The sequence below is a fragment of the Lemur catta genome, chromosome 8 (genome assembly GCF_020740605.2).
Source record: "Lemur catta isolate mLemCat1 chromosome 8, mLemCat1.pri, whole genome shotgun sequence".
NCBI classification, from domain to species: Eukaryota; Metazoa; Chordata; class Mammalia; order Primates; family Lemuridae; genus Lemur; species Lemur catta.
Window position 1 is genome coordinate 80,220,738 of NC_059135.1, and position 19,763 is coordinate 80,240,500.

Here is a 19,763-nt window from a genome sequence, read left to right on the forward strand (position 1 = left end):
TGCTACTGCAGCTGATGCAAAGAAGTGATGAATTGCTCTTGCTGAGCTCTGCCCAAATTGAAGATTCATGAACAAATAAATTATTATTGTTTTAAGCCTCTAAATTTGAGGTGGTATGTTACACAGCACAGTAAGTAACTGGAAGAAGATCCAATAGAAATCTTAACCTTAATATATCCAAAATTAAACTGAATCTTTCTCTACAATTATAACTTCATCAGTTGATAGCAATTCTATTCTTTCATTTATTCAGGACAAATCATTTGATATCATCTTTGATGTATCTCTCACATACTCTATATTCAGTATATCAGGAAATTCTGTTATCTTTAACTTCAAAATACATTCTCACCTACCTATTTCTCATAATTTCTATTGCTACCATCCTAGTCTGAGCCATTATTATCTCTTGCCAGGATTTCTGAATAGTGGTTTATCATTTTCTATCCTTATACTACCACAATCTGTTCTTCATGTGGTAGTATAATGATCCTTCTGGAATGTAAGTAGTGTTTGTCATTTCTTTACTCAAAATTCACCACCGGATCCCCTTTCACTTTGTTTAAAAGCTTACATCAAATGTAGAGTGGTATTTCTTTCATTTAAGAGAAAAGGAAACTGATTCAGCAATTTTAAATGCATTACTTTTTTTATGTATAGTAGAGTTAGCTTTTTCCAAATTCCAAGGATTTTGCTATATATTATGAATGTATGTGTTCTGCATATATACATATTATTGTTATATGTTACAGAATTTAATAAGCAAAAATATCAAACATATAAGAAAACAGTTTTGATAGTTTTAGGGATAAAATTATAATAGTTTAAAGATTAGAACCACAAATGAAAGTGATAATAAACAATGAGAAAAGACTGAAAAAAAATAGATGTGGAGGTCTATACCAAAGTCTCTGGTTGGGTCTGACTTTCCCTTGTGTATCCTTCTGTCTACTACTGCATGCCTATAAACTCATGCCACTAGATATTAAGACTTGCAACGCGAGGGTGTAATTTTGTTTAATTTCAAAAATAAAATATATGGCTCAATTGAATGTGCCCACATCACACCTGTAAACTTGAAAATTAAAATGTCCTTTTCCAATACGATGATGTTTTAAAAATTTCTTTAAATTATAATTAACAATCAAATAATAAATCATCATGGCCTTGAAAGAGACAATTTAATGATTTGTGAATGATTATTCTCATGGCAAAAATTGCAATGTTCCATAATCTCATTGATACATAGGAAATGGATGTCTAATTTATTTCTAACAAAGACTTTCTTTTCTTTATATTTACAATAAGTCCATTTGCACTGTACAGAATTGCACACTTATATAGAAACTCTTGAGCCTGCCCTAGTTTAGATTCCTGCAGCTCAATTTAACAAGCCTCTTGCTGCTACTTATCAATCTGTAGGTTTCTTTTTCAGTTCGTATTGAAACCCAGTGTACACCCTCAAGTTGATACTCTAGAGCTCCTTTTCCTTAAGTATCTTTTATCTTTCTACATCTGTCTTAGCATATGACTATACCTACTTCTCTCTAGGTTGATTGAAAACATTAGGCAAAGGGAATCTTCATATATTCCACTTTTTGTCAGTTTATTCAGTGAATATGGAGAGCTAGTCATTGTGAATCAGGACATGGCAGCATCCTCTCATGTCCTCCTCAGCCTTAAATTCAGTACATCTTGACACAATAGTAGTACATATGACAGACACTGGTAGGCACTCTGAAGTATGCTGGTACTAATAAGATGTTGCCCCTATTCACAGTGAGTTTCCTGTTTAAACTGTGAGTTTAAACAAATATGATAATTTCAGTTAAAGGAATCATCGCATTTTATAAAGTAAGATTTATTTTAAGACATTAAAAGACCAATTGATCTAACTCAAACTTAAATCTCATATCCAAATCTCAGGTTGAAGTAACAATGTTTATAAGTCCATTATAAAATTACCTTGTGTTTAAAGAAAAAAGTGATAGCATATAATTAGAATAGATAGTAAAAGTTAGGGTAGTAGCAGCAATGGTATTGATTAATAGAGGCTTTGTGAGGAGGCTTGAAGGAGAAAGAGGTTTCTGAGATGGGATAGGGTTCTATATAATATGAAGAAGAAATAGAATAATCTATATTATATAGTTCTGTATTATACGAAGAAGAAATAGAATAGAGTAAGAAATAGAATAATATGAAAATACTTTGGTAGTGGCAAAGCAAAAGCCATCAGCAAGAATGTAGGTATATGAGTGAGATACATGCAGGAAAGAGTAGGTCATGTGGCTGGAAGATAACCCGGGGCCATAAAATGGTTTGTAGGTTTCTTTGAAGTAAGGAATCCTGCAGAATGGTAGTTCATCATCCCTCTGGAGCAGAGAGGGATCCCTTCCCTCAGCCAAGTAATGGAGAGAGCTAGAGATAAATATGTAAGAGGGATACTAAAATAAAAAAGAGTAGTAAATAAAAAAAAAAAATGTGTCCCCTTTTCACTGCAAGTCCCAAGGCCAAGAGGAGTCAGGTCCAAGTTGGAGAGAGGGCAGAGAATTTTAACATAGATATGAAATTTAAGTTCGAATTTAGAAAGATTTAGCCTTTTGTGCTTGAAAATTAATCTTAATTAATAATATAATACTGTTCATTTAATGGCAATTGATTGGAAAGTTATGGGATTTTCCTGAGATAACAAAGCCTGGAGGAGACAGATTCAGCAGGGCATAGATGGATAAATATAAAGTTTCTTCTTACGTATTCCAACAGAGTTCAGACTCTACAATAAACCATGATAGTGGATGAGATTATCCAAGAAGGAATACAGAAAAAAGGAGTCTAAGAAAAATAATGAAGAATGTGAATGGAATGATTAAGAGAGAGAGAGAGAGAGAGAGAGAGAAAGGGGGAGAGTATCAGTCCATAATAAGGCAAGACTGAGAGAACAAAACACCTATCCATTTCAAGTCTTCAGAAAATTGCTGAATCATAAAAGTCAAGGGAAGAGGGTTTAAGGAAAAAACGTGCCAGCAGTAAAGAGGTCAGGAGAGATAAAAAGCAGAAAACAGAACATGTAACTGGTGATCCCGGTGATGTTGCTTATTGTTATCAATTTCAGGAGATTGGTAAGGACAGAAGTAAAATATAAAGAATTAATAATTAAAAGATAATTAGAAAGTGGAGCTATTGTATATAGACCACACTGGCAGAAACTTGGGCAATGAAGGGAAAGAGAAATAGGAGGTAAGCTGAGAAGGCAATAGAGTATAGGAAGAATTTTCTTGATTTAGTATGGGAGGGAGGGGGCACTGCACATATTCTTAGGCAGAAGGGAAGAAATTGGTAGAAAGGAAGAGGGTAGAAATGAATGTAAGAAGGAGACAAATTCCAGGGAATTTAGGAGGAACCTTGGCGAGGAAGAAGCAATAGGTAGACCAGGAAGAATAGGGGACAGAAAGGAAACAGACAAGATTGATGTCTTGATATCACAGAAAAAAAATCCTAGAATGAGAATTCTCAATTCAGGAAGCAAAATGAGTAGGATAGGAAAAGAGGGAAAATCAAATGAATGTTTAATTTTGAGCAAAGTCTAGATCTCAGACTGATTCCTTCGGAGGCTCTGGAGTGTAAACTTTACATCAAAGCAAAGGAACTTTCAGATTCTCCAATGGATAAGGGCCACCCTGGAGAGACATGTCCTCCCGAGATTTTTGGCTCTCAGCATTTGTGGAAGAAGAGATTCTAGTGGCCCAAAGGTAGTGCTCCAAAGATAGTTGTCTATGTGAGCTGTCTGAGGCAAACGAATCAGAAACTGGGCGCTGGAGTGCACAGAAATTGTAAACAGGATCTGAGGGTGTTTATATGGAGTACCGACAGTTTCCACTGCAGTTTGGACATTTACATTTTTACATTTACCTTTGATTTCTCTTCAAATATCTTCCTCTCAAATGCCTATATACATTTAGATTATTGGAGGATTAAATGAAGTAAATGCTAGTTCTCTTCCCCTTCCTCTTGGAGATGGAGTGAAAGAAGAGAGAATATTGGGATAGAATGTATCTTAGAGGTTTAATTAGAGAAATTGAAGAATCTCACAGCTGATAGTCTGTATAAGTAAGGTTGGCAGCTATAAGTAAATAGGTTAAGTTTTACTGTAATTATTGAATATTTTCCACAATAATGAATAAAAGAATTTTCAAGCAACGTGAGACCAGCTGGGATGGATTTCTATTTTAGAATCTAAGTAGGATGTTTATAGGACTTTGAGTAATAATGATGTTTAGTAACTTAGAGGTAGCAAAAAAAAAAAAAGAAAAGAAAAAAAGAAAAACAAAAAGAAAAAAAGGAAAAAACAAGCCAAAAAGAAAGGAGGTGACAGATTCAAAGTTGGCAGTTGCAATGGATTGGCTATGAGTTACTAGTCAGAAGGTGAGACCTAGAAGCTAATGCTGGAATAGTGGGAAACCAAGAGCATGTACCAGGGTGAGGGTGGAGAGAGAAGGTTCAGCAGGCATGAATGACCAAGACAGCTCTATAAATTAAGAGAGGGTGATTTTAGAATTGGTGAAATTGGAAGTAGAGTATTTTAATGTGATAATTGGGATGAGTTTGTGGCCTTGGTTATGTAAGGCAGAAATAAAAGGGAGATGTAGGTCCCTGGAAAAATAAAGATGAGGAGCTATGAGCTGGGTGTTCATGGGATTATCAACATGAGTTGTGAAGTTCATAAGTGTGTGAGCAGTGGAGGAAGAAGATGGAAAAGCTGTCAGCCAGCAGTAAAGCAATGAAATAAATTTGGTATGTAATCAGATAGGTGTTGATGTGGTGGTTTGGGAAAATGGAATGTGTGAATTCAGGCTGTGAATGTTTACGTGAGTATAACTTCAGAGAAAGTTTTCTTTCTTTCTTAAAACGACATTTCACTTTTATACTGGATATAACGGTATCTCCTTTCCTCAGACATTTCATGCAATAACTATTCTCTTCAATAGTCTTTAACTTGTTCCTTTCAGGGAATCCTTTCCTTTTTGCTTTCAAATAGCCTCAGATCCATCTTGTTTGAAAAAATATTAGTAATTTCCACGTTTATATCTTAACTTCTAAGAATAGTGATCTATACTCACTTTCTCATCATAGAACCCCTAAAATGTGTTTTCAGCTTCTGTTATTATTTAGAAATTTCTAAATTTATCTATAGCCAAGTCCAGAGATTTTCTTGCAGGTTTTTGTACCACTTGCCTTCTTCCAGACATTTTTCTCCATTGACTATCCACTCAAGAATTTCTTTTTTCTGTTAACTTTCTCTGACCCTGGGTTTTCTGGTTTTCGCTGACCTCCCCCATATAGCTCCTGTGAGAATTGTAGTTTATTCTCTTTCTCCTCATTTAAGGCTTTGTGTGCCATTCCCTCTCCGCTATATTTATTTTTTAAACTATTTTTTTAATTTTATGTTTTTTCCTTTAATCACTGCATATACTGTAAGATATACAAAATTTAAGCAAATATATGCAAAATATAAATAAATATATGCAAAATGTAATTAAAATCTCATTTCCCTCCATTTATTTCTATTTCAAATTTTCTTTAGAATCATTTATTTGAATGTCTGTCACTAAAACTTAACATGTCCTCCTACCTCTCATCTACTGACTTAGTTTCCTAAAAATGGCAGGTTGAGCACAGTGGCTCACTAATCCAGTACTCTGGGAGGCTGAAGCAGGAGGGTTGCTTGAGGTCAGGAGTTGGAGATCAGCTTGAGCAAGAGTGAGACCCTGTCTCTACTAAAAAAAGAAAAAATTAACTGGGTGTGGTGGAATGTGCCTGTAGTCCCAGCTACTCAGGGCTGAGGCAAGAGGGATACTTGAACCCAGAGTTTGAGGTTGCAGTGAGCTATGATGATGCCACTACACTCTAGCTGGGGCTACAGAGTGGAAAAAAAAAAAAAAAAGAAAACAAAACAAAAATAACGGAATCCACTTTGTGTCATCATAATACAGATTGAAACTTCAAATTTTCCATAGTTTCTTCATCACCTATTTCTATGTTTTGAGTTAGCACAAAAGAGATTGAAACTTCAGATTTTTTATAGGTTTTCATCACCTATTTCCGTCTGTCACCAAATCCTGTCATTTCTTTTCTTAAAATGTTTGTCAGATTTTCCATTTCTCTTCATTGCAACTACCAGCTCAGTGCTGACTCAGCAGGAGGACCTCAGTAAATATTATTGATTTCTTAATTTTGAGCCCCCAAAACAAGATTTACATTTGAGTCCACAAAACAAATGTTTGACAAATGTAACATTATGTAAATATTATTTTCCTATATACCTTCATTTCTTAAAATCATTTAATTATTAAGTCACGTGGATAAATATTTTTCCATGTTCATAGTTAAGAATAGACACATCTATTTAAATATTAAGTTTTATTTGTAGGAAATATTTATTACTGCTTGGAAATATTAGTGATATATGTCTCCCTATACTTTGTCCACATGTTTTTGGACTTAAATTCAGAGGGGGAAAAAAGCTTAAAAATGAAGAGCCTTATTAAATTATTCAAACATTGATTTCCAAGTAATATCATGTAAAGATTTAAGTGTCAAAATTTATATCATAGGAATAAAGCATAGCATTTTAATATTCTGTTTGAAGTTAAAACATGGCAGGTGGTATTGGCAAGGGAAAAGGTGAACCATAATGGAGTAAATTAGCTGAATCCAAGATATAAAGGTGCCTTGGAAAGTGGGCATAAAACCTGTTTTTGAACAATGGAGACTTGAGGTCTTTTAAAGTGTAGCCAAATGCAAAATGGGAACCATGGGTGAGTGTAGTTTAGCTGAAAAGAATCAGTTTCTACCCTCCATTGTCTTGTCTTTACTTTTTTTTTCTTTTGGTTAGGCATCACTTCCTTTTTGAAAAATTGAAATGTAATAATTTTCTTTATGCTAAAAATCCATCTTCTACTAACAACAGCAAAAAAAAAATGATGTATAGGAAGTCATAGGATGACACTGAAAAATTTGGTTAAGCTCTCTTGGTACATATGTCTAAGTGAAACATAAATACTGTGATTTTTTTTTTATTTTCCTTTTAAGCACCAGGATGTATATTGCCTCTCTTAATTCAGCTTTATATTTCTGTGACTAAATAACATGCTGAAAAGTTTTTCAGTCCATGGCAAAGATTCAAATTGATGTGGGATCTTAGTGTTCTACAAGTACATATTTTCAAGTGGTCTTGGATTAATTATATATATATACTTTTGCAATATGCTCAACAATATACAGAAGGTTTTGCTGACAATTTAATATCTGTTAGGATAGCAAGACCATAGTATAGTTTAATACTGTCTCTTAGAGTGCGTTTTGCATCTTAAGGCAAGGCAACACATATGAAAAAGAAATGGAACAAATTTGATTTCTAAGAGAAATAATGATGGCCAAGATAGGTTACAGGTCATGAAACAAATTAAAAATTTCTTTATAATATTTTGTGAGTCCTAAATCAGCTCATGAGCTCTAGGAATCTAGGCAGTAGATAGCTAGATGTTAAATATTTGGAAAATTTGTAGTTATGGGGAGGCATGGAATATTATATATTAATATGCCAAAAATCCTAAAATATGGATCATTCACTCAAGAAAATCATAAACATGTGAATGACAAGTTAATATCATAAATATGTTGATGTACTTGTATAAGTATCTGTTTAAATAAGCAAATGGGCAATGAAGAAGGGCATAAATACATATATAAAATAAGAAACTATAATAAAGTGTGATAAGCATAATGTGCTATGGAATTATAGATGCCAAAGCAATTTTGGTTTTTGAAGAATTTTCTTCCATACTTCTCCAGTGTGTACTTTCCATTCACATAATATTTGTTCTATGTAATTATTCAATATTGCATTGTAGTGAGTCAAGAAGGAATCAAATGTATACTTAAGAATAACAGACTCAGAAAGAGACCTGAAGAACAAATTTTAACTTAAAAGTATTTTTTTAAGCTTAAATATAAAGAAAGACCAACCCAAATGTCCTATATCTTTGTTTTTGTCTTAAAAGAAAAATTCATTTCTGGAGTTGTTTATAGGAATGACGGCTTTTCTCACCATAGCCCTTCAACATTTTCCTTGTTGAAGTTCCCACTTTCATGACTTACAGAGACTTACAATGAGCAAGTTTTAAGCATTTCTGTTAGCATTTTTCTCAGATACTTCTTTATTTACTCATTTGCTTCTGCCATTAAATAGTAAGCTTCAAGAGGGTTCCTAAGTTCAATTGCATCATTAGCTCCTAACACCTAATAGTTACCTAATTAAATATTTGTTGAATAAGCACCCGAGTGCAACAAAAGAATAAATTTGAGACTCAACTGCAAAACCAAAAACAAGAACAAAAAAATTGAAAAGTTCAGTAGCATTTAAGGGTATACTGGTCCTTTATTCTCTTCTTTTTAGCAGTGTTCTGTTATCTGTGATTGAGGGTTTTTTTTTTTAATATTATAGGATTCTTTAAGCAGTAGTAACATATTTAGGACTTGGAAAGTGATTTGGGGTTGGCATGTAATAATATTTCTCAAAAACTAAACTGCACACAAGTGAAGAAAAAGAAAACGTGAAGAAGGCATCACAGGAATAGAGAAGGTTCTACATTTCATTTTATTACTCACAGGGGATGAAGAATGGCAATTCATGCCCTCACAAAATGTATTCAAACTTTTACAATATTATATAATTTTACTTACTCTCTGAAGATGGAAACATGGACATGTTGACCTAAAAGATATTCAGTTAGTATGAATATTAAGTGATTCTAGTTAATTGCTAAGAAGTTGAAAATTACAAGCAGATTTTGTCAAACGAAATCTCATGCTCATGTAAAGGCTAGCTGCTATTGTTAATCTGTAGGGTTTTTGTTCTGCTTTGCTTTTTGTTTTTCATACTTTTGCAGATAGGATAACCCACTGTTGACCTCTACTCTAGGAGAGGACACAATGAAATTCTCGATTTTCTTCTTGAGCAAGGCCAACTACGCACAAAAAAGAATTACCTGATCTTCACTTTTGTATCAGAATGGAAATTTTTGGTTATTTCAGGTTTTCTTTAGTATGTCTGACAGAGTATCTCAATCATGCTCACTTAGGGAAGGCAGAGAAGTAGAAAGAAATGGCGAGTATATTATAAAAATTGCAACCCAAATCTCATCTCCAGGGAAAGAGTTTAGCAATCAAAAAAGAGAATTTTAAATTCAAAGAAAATGACTGATTCAAATTAATTTTGCTTTTCACTGTTATTCATATATCTAAAGTATAACATTAAATACTGTTTCTCTTTTAGCAACTTTGACATTCATTCTTCTCTTTTTTCCTCACACTTCTTTACCCTTCCCCCTCCAAAATCAGAGCTTTGTTACTAGTATTAGTTTGTTTCCCCAAAAAATTTCCTTGAAATTATCCAATGGCATTTATAATAATTTGAATGTATATTTTAAAGCTTGAATATAGCTAGTTGTGACAGAAAAAAATTCCCTTTTCTTGACAAGTATACCTGTGTCTAAACTAATTTTGACATTTGCAGAATTGTCATATGATAAATGCAATTAACTTTTAGGGCCCAGTAAGTATATGCTAGGCCTTTGGGAACTCCAGTGCTACCAAATGGGATCTTTTTACCTATTATCTAAATATCAATAATTAATTGGAAATTTACTTATATGTATTCATTGTACTTTTTTCCTGCCAAAAACGTAGGTGTCTAATTAAGACAATAGGCATATTTATATTATGATTGTTTCTGATGGTATTGGTTTAATTCTTCAAGCCACTTTTTAATGTCTTTTTTTAAATTTTACATTTTTAAATTCTGTATGTGCAAGCTCATATAAAGAAAGAAGTTTTCAGTTTAGTTTAACAAATAATTTATTATTCAAAGAAAATTTTTTTATACAATATATCATTTGATTTTGACAGTTTTGCAAATTTCTGGATTTGGGAATGTATTTTCAGGGCTAGATTTACCAAGCTAATACTCTAAAGTCAGCTTTCTTGACCACATGATATAATACTATAAACACTTAATAAGCGCAAAATTTGAGCTCAAATGGGGACAAAGTCAATAGTAATTTCTTCACTGAATATTAATTTCCATGGGGTCTCAGAAAGCAGTGACAAGTATTTTCATTTCTTCCTATTGCTAAAGACTGCAGTTAGATACCAAAAATCTATGTTCATTAACAATATCTCCAGTGCATCTATGTAAATTCTTTTTTTTTTCTTTTTTATTTCAGCTTATCATCATGAGGGTACAAAAGTTCAGGCCACATTCACTGCCCATGTCCCGCCCATCCCCCCGAGTCAGAACTTCAAGCGTGTCCATTCCCCAGACAGTGCGCAATGCACTCATCATGTAGTTATACACCCATCCCCTCTCCCCACCCCCCACCTCAGTCCGCATCTATGTAAATTCTTATCTCAAATTATGTTTCTCTCTGCAGTTTTACAGGATTATAGAATGTTCTTTCTCTACACTGGTTTACAATCCTCAAAGAGTATATTCAATTCTTTATTTTCAATTTCAGTTTAAGGAGCAAATAGATCATTCTTTGCTTGACGTTAATAAAATGTTGCTTAATTTTGAGAAGTTTAAAATCTTTTAGTGTTATTAAGTTTTTAAATTATTTAACCATAAAAGTGATTCCCACATAGATTTGGCTTCATATATTATGATAATTTATCAAATCACTACTTTTTTCATAGAGAAAATATATATAATATATGGCTTCAAAATAGTTTTGTTTAGAATAATTTTTACATAATTTTGTTGACATGCATGTAAGCCTCCTGCATGAAAGTATTACAAATTAAAAATGAATAGGGACTACTTGGAGAGATTTGTTTTTCAATATGATGAACTTTTTCATGTTTTGTTTTGTGGTTTTAAATATGGAGATCTCGTTACACTCCTTATATCTAGGGAAAAATAACATTTGATATAAGATTATTATATTCTTGTGTTAGTTTTTCTATTTGGTGGGACAACATATTATAGAGAAAACAGTACAAGCCTGGATTAGTAAAGCCTGAGTATGGTTCTTGGCTTGCCCCTTTTGGGCCATGTGACTGGATCACTAACTTCCTGAACCCTAACTTCCATAACTGTGGGAATTAGGGTTGTGTTCCTAGCTTATTTGGCCTACTCACACAATTTTTTGTAATAACATTTTTATGACTCAGCACCTTTGCAAGTAGATGAATATTAAGTAAATGGTTTATTATACACATTTCCTTCCATATTTGAACTTTGGAGTATGTTAAAGGTAGACAGTAAGAGTCAGATTGAATGAGTAAGTGTATGCTTGTCCTGGCTCCGAAAGTACTTCCTTCATAGTGTGACAAAACTTGCCATTTTAACACAATGACATTTTTCCTTAAAAGTTTAAATGGTGCAATAAATTTTATCTCCTAGTTATTTTATTTTAAATACTATTTTCAATCCAATGAGAGTATACCTTAAAGTCTTAAAAATCTTAACTTTAATAAAAGTGTAGATTTTTTTATGCCTTCTTCACCAAAACTATACCAATAAAATATTGATTGGATTTTCAGCTACAAAGTTTTCTCTTTCTGACTTATAGAGCTTGTAAACATGAATGAAATTATCTTCAGGATTAATATACTTGGGATTCCAGCCATGCCTCTTTTATGTTTGTTTGTAAAACTCTAACATATTTAAACATATACAGTATTTAAAAATCAACTACTAGAATAAATCCAAACAATATGCATAAAGAGAATACCTATATTTTTATGTAGTTTATGTATTATTTTTCATGGTTAAATAATAATTCCATTGAGTACATCCAAAATATGAATGTAAGTCTTTAATTTTTCTATATGCAATCTCACTTTTTCACGTATATGATAATTCACACTATGTACTTAAAATATGCAGATACATACACACTCATTATTGAATCAATAATTGCCATGTTTTTCTAAACTTTAGTCATTGCTGTTGTCTGATACTTACATAAAAAATTCAGTGGACACAACTTCAAATTAAGAGTGAATCATATTTAGTTAAAAGCATGGATTTCTGTATTGTCCTAGAACGACTGAATTTATTGAATGAATGAGTAGAAATAATACATGGATTATAACAGGTTGAAACATAGCGTGTCAGACATGTAATAGCATGTAGAAACAATATTTTGGTAAGATTTTGAATCCATCCTGGTTATTTTTATGGCTGGCTAAATATTTTTGGTAATCATAATTATTTTGTTGCAAACAAACACATTTGTGTATGAATTTCTGAAATATATTATTTTTGTTCTGTTAATGTGAATGTTACTGCTGTTATCAGTAATACCTTTTTGTGTATATCTTCATATTACTATAAATCATCAATTTAATTTCAGCCTCTTGTTCTGGACTGAATGGGGACAGATACCCTGCATTGGAAAGGCTCGCTTAGATGGCTCAGAGAAGGTTGTCCTTGTAAGCATGGGAATAGCGTGGCCTAATGGCATCTCCATTGACTATGAGGTCTGTTGGATTTTTAAAAAATATTTAAAGTGCTTTAACTGACCACTTTCATTAATCCATTTTACTGTTTGCTTATTCTCTTAATAAAATAATCAAAGATAGCTTGTAATATTACTTTTCAATTGATCTTTAGGAAAATAAATTGTACTGGTGTGATGCTCGCGCAGACAAGATAGAGAGAATCGACCTTGAGACTGGAGGGAATCGTGAGATGGTGCTGTCAGGGAACAATGTGGATATGTTTTCAGTTGCAGTCTTTGGGGCTTACATCTACTGGTCTGACAGGTAATTTATTTTTTCATAACTGTTTCAGTCTCAAAATGTTATTTTAGTGCCAGTTGCTTTACCCTTGTAGGATTAGCCATTTCTTAGCAAGGTCACAAAAAGGATCTCACAAAGCCATGTAATTTCCACAGAAAAGGCAGGCACTCTTGCTATTCCACACTCAAGCATTTCAATGTCGCAGACTATAGTTATCTGTTATCTTCAGCTTAAATAACTGTCTTGATTTTAATTAGTTGAAGATTGCTGATCATGTACGTTCAACTTTTTGGCAGAGCACATGCCAACGGGTCTGTCAGAAGGGGCCACAAGAATGATGCCACAGAAACGGTAACCATGAGAACTGGCCTTGGAGTCAACTTGAAGGAGGTTAAAATCTTTAACCGAGTAAGAGAGAAAGGTCAGCACTCTTAAAAAATTATATAATAAATATATTTTGTGTTATTTTTCTCTCATTTTTTAAAGACATTTGTCAAACTTAAGTCAGGGATTCTAATATGAGTCTGAAACCTCAAAACCTTATCTTTGTATCTAATTTCTTATAAAAATTATATAGTAACCTAATAAAATGAATATATAATCGTTCATGCCTAAGTATATTTGCGTTTTTATACCTAAATATATTTGCCTAGGACCTGCACATGCCTAGGCCTGTCTTGAATATAGGTTTTGGCTAAGTAACATAGAAAAACTTTATGATGTACTGCTTTGACAAAAAATTAAAAGCACAATTAAGACATTAGATAGTAAAAAGCAGTTGAAACTTCTGTTTTGGATTATATTTTAATATATAAAGTGATTATGGCCCCAGAAGGTGATCTTAGTGTAAAATATTTCTGAAGTCATCACTTTGTTAAAAATGTATATTTTGAAACTGAAAAAACAATGATTTGAGTATTCCTTTAAAAAAATGTTTACCTCCATTAAAATTAATTGTAACTAATATTTTTTTTAAATCAAAGGAAGTTATAATAACTTTGGAGATGATGATAATGGATTCATAGAAGAAAATTAGTCTGATGAAGAAACCTTAATTGCACATTCGTTATATTTCACTCAAAGTTGGAGTCAAAACTTATGCCTAATGTATTTAGTAGGTTAGGAACATTGTAGCCACAAATTTCTTTGATATTTACATATCTCATAGACACAGAGTTTAAAGCGATGCATTATTTTTGGTGAATTCAGTTCATGTTTTGAAAGAATCATTTCGTACTTGTATCAAAGATTATAATATATAAAACTCATTGTAATATCAGTATTGAATTTCAAAAAAGATTTATAAGTTACCTGGCTCATTAAGGGAAAATTTTATTGCTTTTATTTGAATAATGAAGGAAGCAGAAAAACAAGATTTTTCAAATAAAAAATTCAAGATTTTAAACTACTGTGATGTTTTATGGACCAATCTGAAAATTAAGAATAAAAAGATGGAATATTCAACATTATTTTTTTATTATTTCTATAAGGAGAACTTTATTTGAAAAACAAAAGAAAAACATAAATGTGTATGTGGGATTTCTTTTCTACCTTAGGGACCAATGTTTGTGCCAAGGACAATGGTGGCTGTAAGCAACTCTGTCTTTATCGAGGAAATTCCAGGAGAACTTGTGCTTGTGCCCATGGATATTTGGCAGAGGATGGAGTTACTTGCCTAAGGCATGAAGGTTATTTGCTATATTCAGGGAGAACAATATTAAAAAGTATACATCTTTCTGATGAAACCAATTTAAATTCCCCAATAAGGCCATATGAGAATCCACATTATTTCAAGAATGTCATAGCCTTGGCTTTTGACTATAATCAAAGAAGAAAAGGTACCAACCGAATCTTTTACAGTGATGCACACTTTGGAAATATACAGCTTATTAAAGATAACTGGGAAGACAGACAAGTGATTGTTGAAAGTAAGTACAACTATTTAATTTTAAATAGTTTAGTGGAAATGAGTATCATTTGGATTACTAGAGAAATAATAGTGGTAATTACGTGTAGCAATTATATTTTCCTGGAGTTTATATTCAAGAATGAATGTGATTATATCATCCAACACCCCCCCCAATTGTGAAAGAAGCAATTAACTACTATCATATATAGCATCGTGTATTATGATTATTAGCTTCTAATCATAGAACTTTTAATATGTTTCATCATAATGTTTCTTACAAATAAGTGGATTAAAATTCATAGAAAATAATTTTTAAATATGAAACTATTCTAATTGATTTTTTTCCCAGTGGGTGAAATTATTTCTTTAAGAATATCTGCCTTATATTCAGTTAATCATATTTTCTCAAGAAAATGTCAGAGTTTTTTTGGTGTATATATATATATATATAAGTATAGCAGTCTTGGATGAGAAAAATGTAGAGATGATCTAATGTTTTAATATTTTATGGGACATAATTATTCAAGCATAATATTTAGTGTGGATTATCTACATAATTCAGAGAAAACTCTTTCCTGTCATATAACTTTTACAAGGACCATCTTCGTATTCCCTGCACAACTTCTATATCTATGTGATTTCCATATATTCCCTACTTCTCCAATTTCACTATACTGAGATCAATAATTTTTTTTTGCTTTTTAAATTGCAAAATAATATATGAATTTATTATAAAGTGTTAAAATAATGTAGATTTAAATATGCAATTCCTGCTTCATCAATGCAACCATTGATTCCATTTACTTACAACTAACAGTTGTCTTACCTCCAGATTTTTGTTGGTTTACAAATGTGTATCATTTTTAACAACAAAAGTAGAATGATACTAAATATATTATTCAGCTAACTGCTTTTTTTCACTTACAATATATACTGTAAAGCTTTTATTTTAGTACATAAGACTCCATCTTATTCTTTTGAAAGCCTGTACCTAATCCTATACTAAGAGTAAGCTAATTTATTTAATCATTTTATTTTAATGAAAATTTAGATTTGAATAACTAAACTATAGTCAGTCAAGCATAGGTGTGTGGCAGAAATTGTCTAAAGAATGAATACAATAACTCTGTCACTTCAAGGAAAGTGACCTATAGTATTTGTTGCAAATAATAAAAATCCAGCTCTCGAGTGAAAATTAGAGTATTTTCTTTGCATCTACCACAGTAAGCTTGACAGCTTCCTGATACTTAAAGGCTTTTCTGATAAGATGAGTGGTGATATTAACTCTTGTGATTTTGGGATATCACATAATTAAATGTGTCAAAATTTGGAAGATATGCATATGTCAGGAAACCAGTATTTTCCAAGTGACGTGGTAAAATCATGCATGAGTAAATGATCCATTCAAAGTACAAGGTAGATCCATGAATTTTAATGCAATAGAGTATGAAAAGTTCATCACTATGGTTTCAGATTTTACACTGCAACTAACCTTTAAGTCACTGTTATTTGTCATGTGTTTGTGTAGTGTGGTAGAAGAACATCCAGAGTTTTCTGAAAAGGCTATTAAAATACTCTTCCTTTTCCAACTACATAGCTATGTGAGGCTAGATTTTCTTCATATACTTCAACCAAAGCAACACAGCAGATAGGATGAAGAAGCAGATATGAGACCAAGCTAGATATTAAATAAATTTGTAGAATTATAACACAACGCTCTTTTTATTATTTTTGAAAGTATAGTTACTTGTCTTAGAAAGTGCTTTTTATCTTAACACACAGTTCATTACTGTAACTTTTAAAGAAATTGATAAATATTTACAACAAATTTTCCATTTAAAATTTTAATATGGTAAATAACATTAGACAGAACCCACATACACAAATTCTCTCTGGAGTCTTTAGTAATGACTAAGGGTGTAAAGATCCTCAGATAAAAAAGATTGCAAACTACTCTTCTAGACTAAAGACTCAGAAAATTTTTAGTACAAAGACAGGGAAAAAAAGGGGCAGACAGAGTCATTTGGTATGATTAAAATACAGCTTGAATGGCATGAGTTGGTATGAGATGCAGCTAGAGTAGTAGGGAAGGGTCTGATATGGAAGCACTTGGTCTGCCAAAATAAGGAGCTTTTTTAAAAAAAAACAGTTTTAAGTATATAACTCAATGTTTTTTGATATATGACATAATTTTTACAATTGGGATAGTATATATGTATATACAAATAGCAAAATTTGTGTTTTTAACTATTTTTAAATGTATAATTCAGTGGCATTAATTACATTCACAATGTTGTGCAACCATCACCACTATCTATTTCTGAAACTTTTTCATCACTTCAAACAGAATCTCTGATTAAAGCAGTAACTCCCCATTTCTCCCACCTTCCCCCCCACACCCCCCAAAACCTCTAATCTACTTTCTGTCTCTATGAATTTGCTAATTTTAGGTATTTGATATAAATGGAATTATAAAGTTATTTGCCCTTTGTCTGGCTTATTTCACTTAGTATAATGTTTTCGAGATGCATCCATACTGTAACATATATTGGAACTTCATTTCTTTTTATGGCTGAATAATATTCAGCAATAATAAATGTGTATGTACACATTTCATCTTGTTTATACAATCATCTGTTCATGGACACTTGAGTTGTTTTCACTATTTGTCTGTTGTGAATAATTATGCAGTGAACACTGATGTACAAATATCTAAGATAAGAAGTTTTAATTTTATTCAGTAGATGAAAAAAGCAAAAGTGTTGTAATGCAGATTTATATATATAATATATATAAAAATGGGAATTATGGTTTATGAAAATCACTTTATGTTATGTTTGATGGAGTGTGAGGGCCATGTCTGAAGGCAGAGATGTCCTAGGAGGTTTTGCAATATTTTAGATCCCGTTTCAACAGTGGTGAATTAAACTGAAAACACATCATTCAAAGTATATACAAGCAACCCTTCTAATCCTCCCATCCAAAATCAAAGCAAGTAAAATAAGTAACATTTTAATGACTGTAGATACTCACTCACATGTGTAGGGAAGAAGTGAAACATCATGTCTAGGAATTTGAAATCAGTTAAGCTGGAATTCAAATCCCAGTTTTCTGTTTATTTCCTATGTGCTATGTGTCAGTTTCCTCACCTACAAAATGAAAAATCAACCCATAATTTTTTGTGGGAATATTTTATGAGAAATCATATATAAAGAGCATATAAATAAGCATACTTTTGATTTAAAACTTTATATTACTGTATTAGTGACATATTTGTGGATCATTTAGAGTAATTATCTTTGTCCTAAATTATTTTTAGCATGTGCATTAGAGTAGTTAAAGAATCAGAAATAATTACAATACTTATAGATATAAGGTAGTGTATTGAAGTTGGACCGGAATTTAAAAATTCATTGAGTCTGCATTGTTAATTTACATGACTCTTTCTAAATATTCTCCTTACCACTCCCCACCCCCCACCTGGAAGTTGGTATTTGTTTAACCATTGCAATCTTTCCTTGAAGTTTTGTAAGAGAATTTATAGTTTGACCTGCTAGAACAAAACAGAAAAACAAGCAAAACAAACAAACAAACAAAAAAAAAACAAACTCTAAAACAAAAAACAGAGTTACTGGCATGTATAAATAAATGCAAGTAAGATGTAAAATGTGTTTCTGTCTTGGTATTCAATTTTATTAAATCTGGAACAATATATTTCCTTTTGTTACATCTTTAACTAGTGACCCAAAAGTAAATTCCTGGGAATTTAAGTATTTAAAAATATCAAAGAGCTCTATATACTTTTACAAATCAGACTCAAACTTAGATCTTTCATATAGCTTAATATGGGGAAAGGACAGGATGAAGGCTTGTCCTTTAACTTCCCAATTTATATAGACTGAATTTTTTGCCTTGAGGTTTAAAAAAATAAGATGACAAGAGTCATTAAATACAATTCAATATTTATTAAGTGCTCACAGTGTGCCACAGATTATTAGGTGTGGGTAAAGAGGATGAAAATTCCTTTCTAGCCTCCAAGAATTCACAGGATGAAAAGAGGAAAATACCATGGTTCACTTTTCCTATGAAAAGTGTCAAGACCTCTGGCCAAGACGTTGAAAATGTATGCTTTGAGGCCATCTCTGTCTTTAAAAACATAGCAGTGATTGATAAATATATTTTAAAAATTAAAATTAAATAGAGATTACTAATCTCTAAAAATAAGATAAAATTTTCCTTGAGTAATAAACAGAAGAGAAAAACAAAGCAGTGAAAATAAATGGCTGAAACATCAGATTTATGAGACTCCAGGCTCTGGATCCCACAGAGAGAAAAGGTCTAAAAAAGAGCTTTCTTAAATCAAGGGCTGGGGTCAGGCTGCCTCACAGGGAAGCAAGGCTGAAATTAAGCTGTGCCATCTTCTGCTAGGTCAAAGACTTGGAGGAAGCTACTAACTCTAGAAGTTTAGAGACCACAGAAACAGCCTTGGACCACCTCTGTCTCAATCCTTTGCAAGCTGATCTCTCTGCAAGTTCTCACATGCCCTTTCAGGTTAAAAGTTACGTGAAGGCAACTACAGAACCACCAGACAAAGAGGAGTAAGTGCTGAAAGAGAGGTTAAAAATAAACTCCTTTAGACCCTGCAAATTTCATTTCCTCAACATATGGATTCTTAAGAAAGACTGCTTTAAAAACCCCACCAATCAGACGAATTGAAATGAAAATAATAGAACAAGCTAAAGAAAAGGTTGGTTTGTTTTTTTTGTTCAACAAAGAAGAAAAAGAAACACCTATAAAAAGAAAAAGAAATTGTGACAACAAAGATGCCAAAATTATAGAAGTAAAACAATTTAATTAAAATGAAAACAACTGAATATTTTGGAAATGAAAAATATGGTAACTATAATAAAAATTAAAAAAGAAATCTTAATTGATAGAATAAAGTTTATGTTGGACTAGTCAAAGTAAAAATGCTCAAATAAGATGCCAATTCATTAATAAGGAATTAATTAATAAATTAGAGATAGAAACACATACAAAAAATGAGAAC

The 19,763-nt window shown here is 32.0% G+C and overlaps 1 protein-coding gene across 1 annotated transcript in view; it reads left to right on the plus strand.

Annotated features, from left to right (window-relative positions):
• LRP1B (LDL receptor related protein 1B) overlaps positions 1-19,763 on the plus strand; it is a 1,757,623-nt gene that overhangs the window by 1,305,845 nt on the left and 432,015 nt on the right. Inside the window, exons 38-41 of the mRNA XM_045559136.1 lie at positions 12,417-12,543; positions 12,677-12,828; positions 13,101-13,225; positions 14,361-14,732. Coding sequence (XP_045415092.1) covers positions 12,417-12,543; positions 12,677-12,828; positions 13,101-13,225; positions 14,361-14,732 — 776 coding nt within the window. The remainder of the gene's footprint in view (positions 1-12,416; positions 12,544-12,676; positions 12,829-13,100; positions 13,226-14,360; positions 14,733-19,763) is intronic.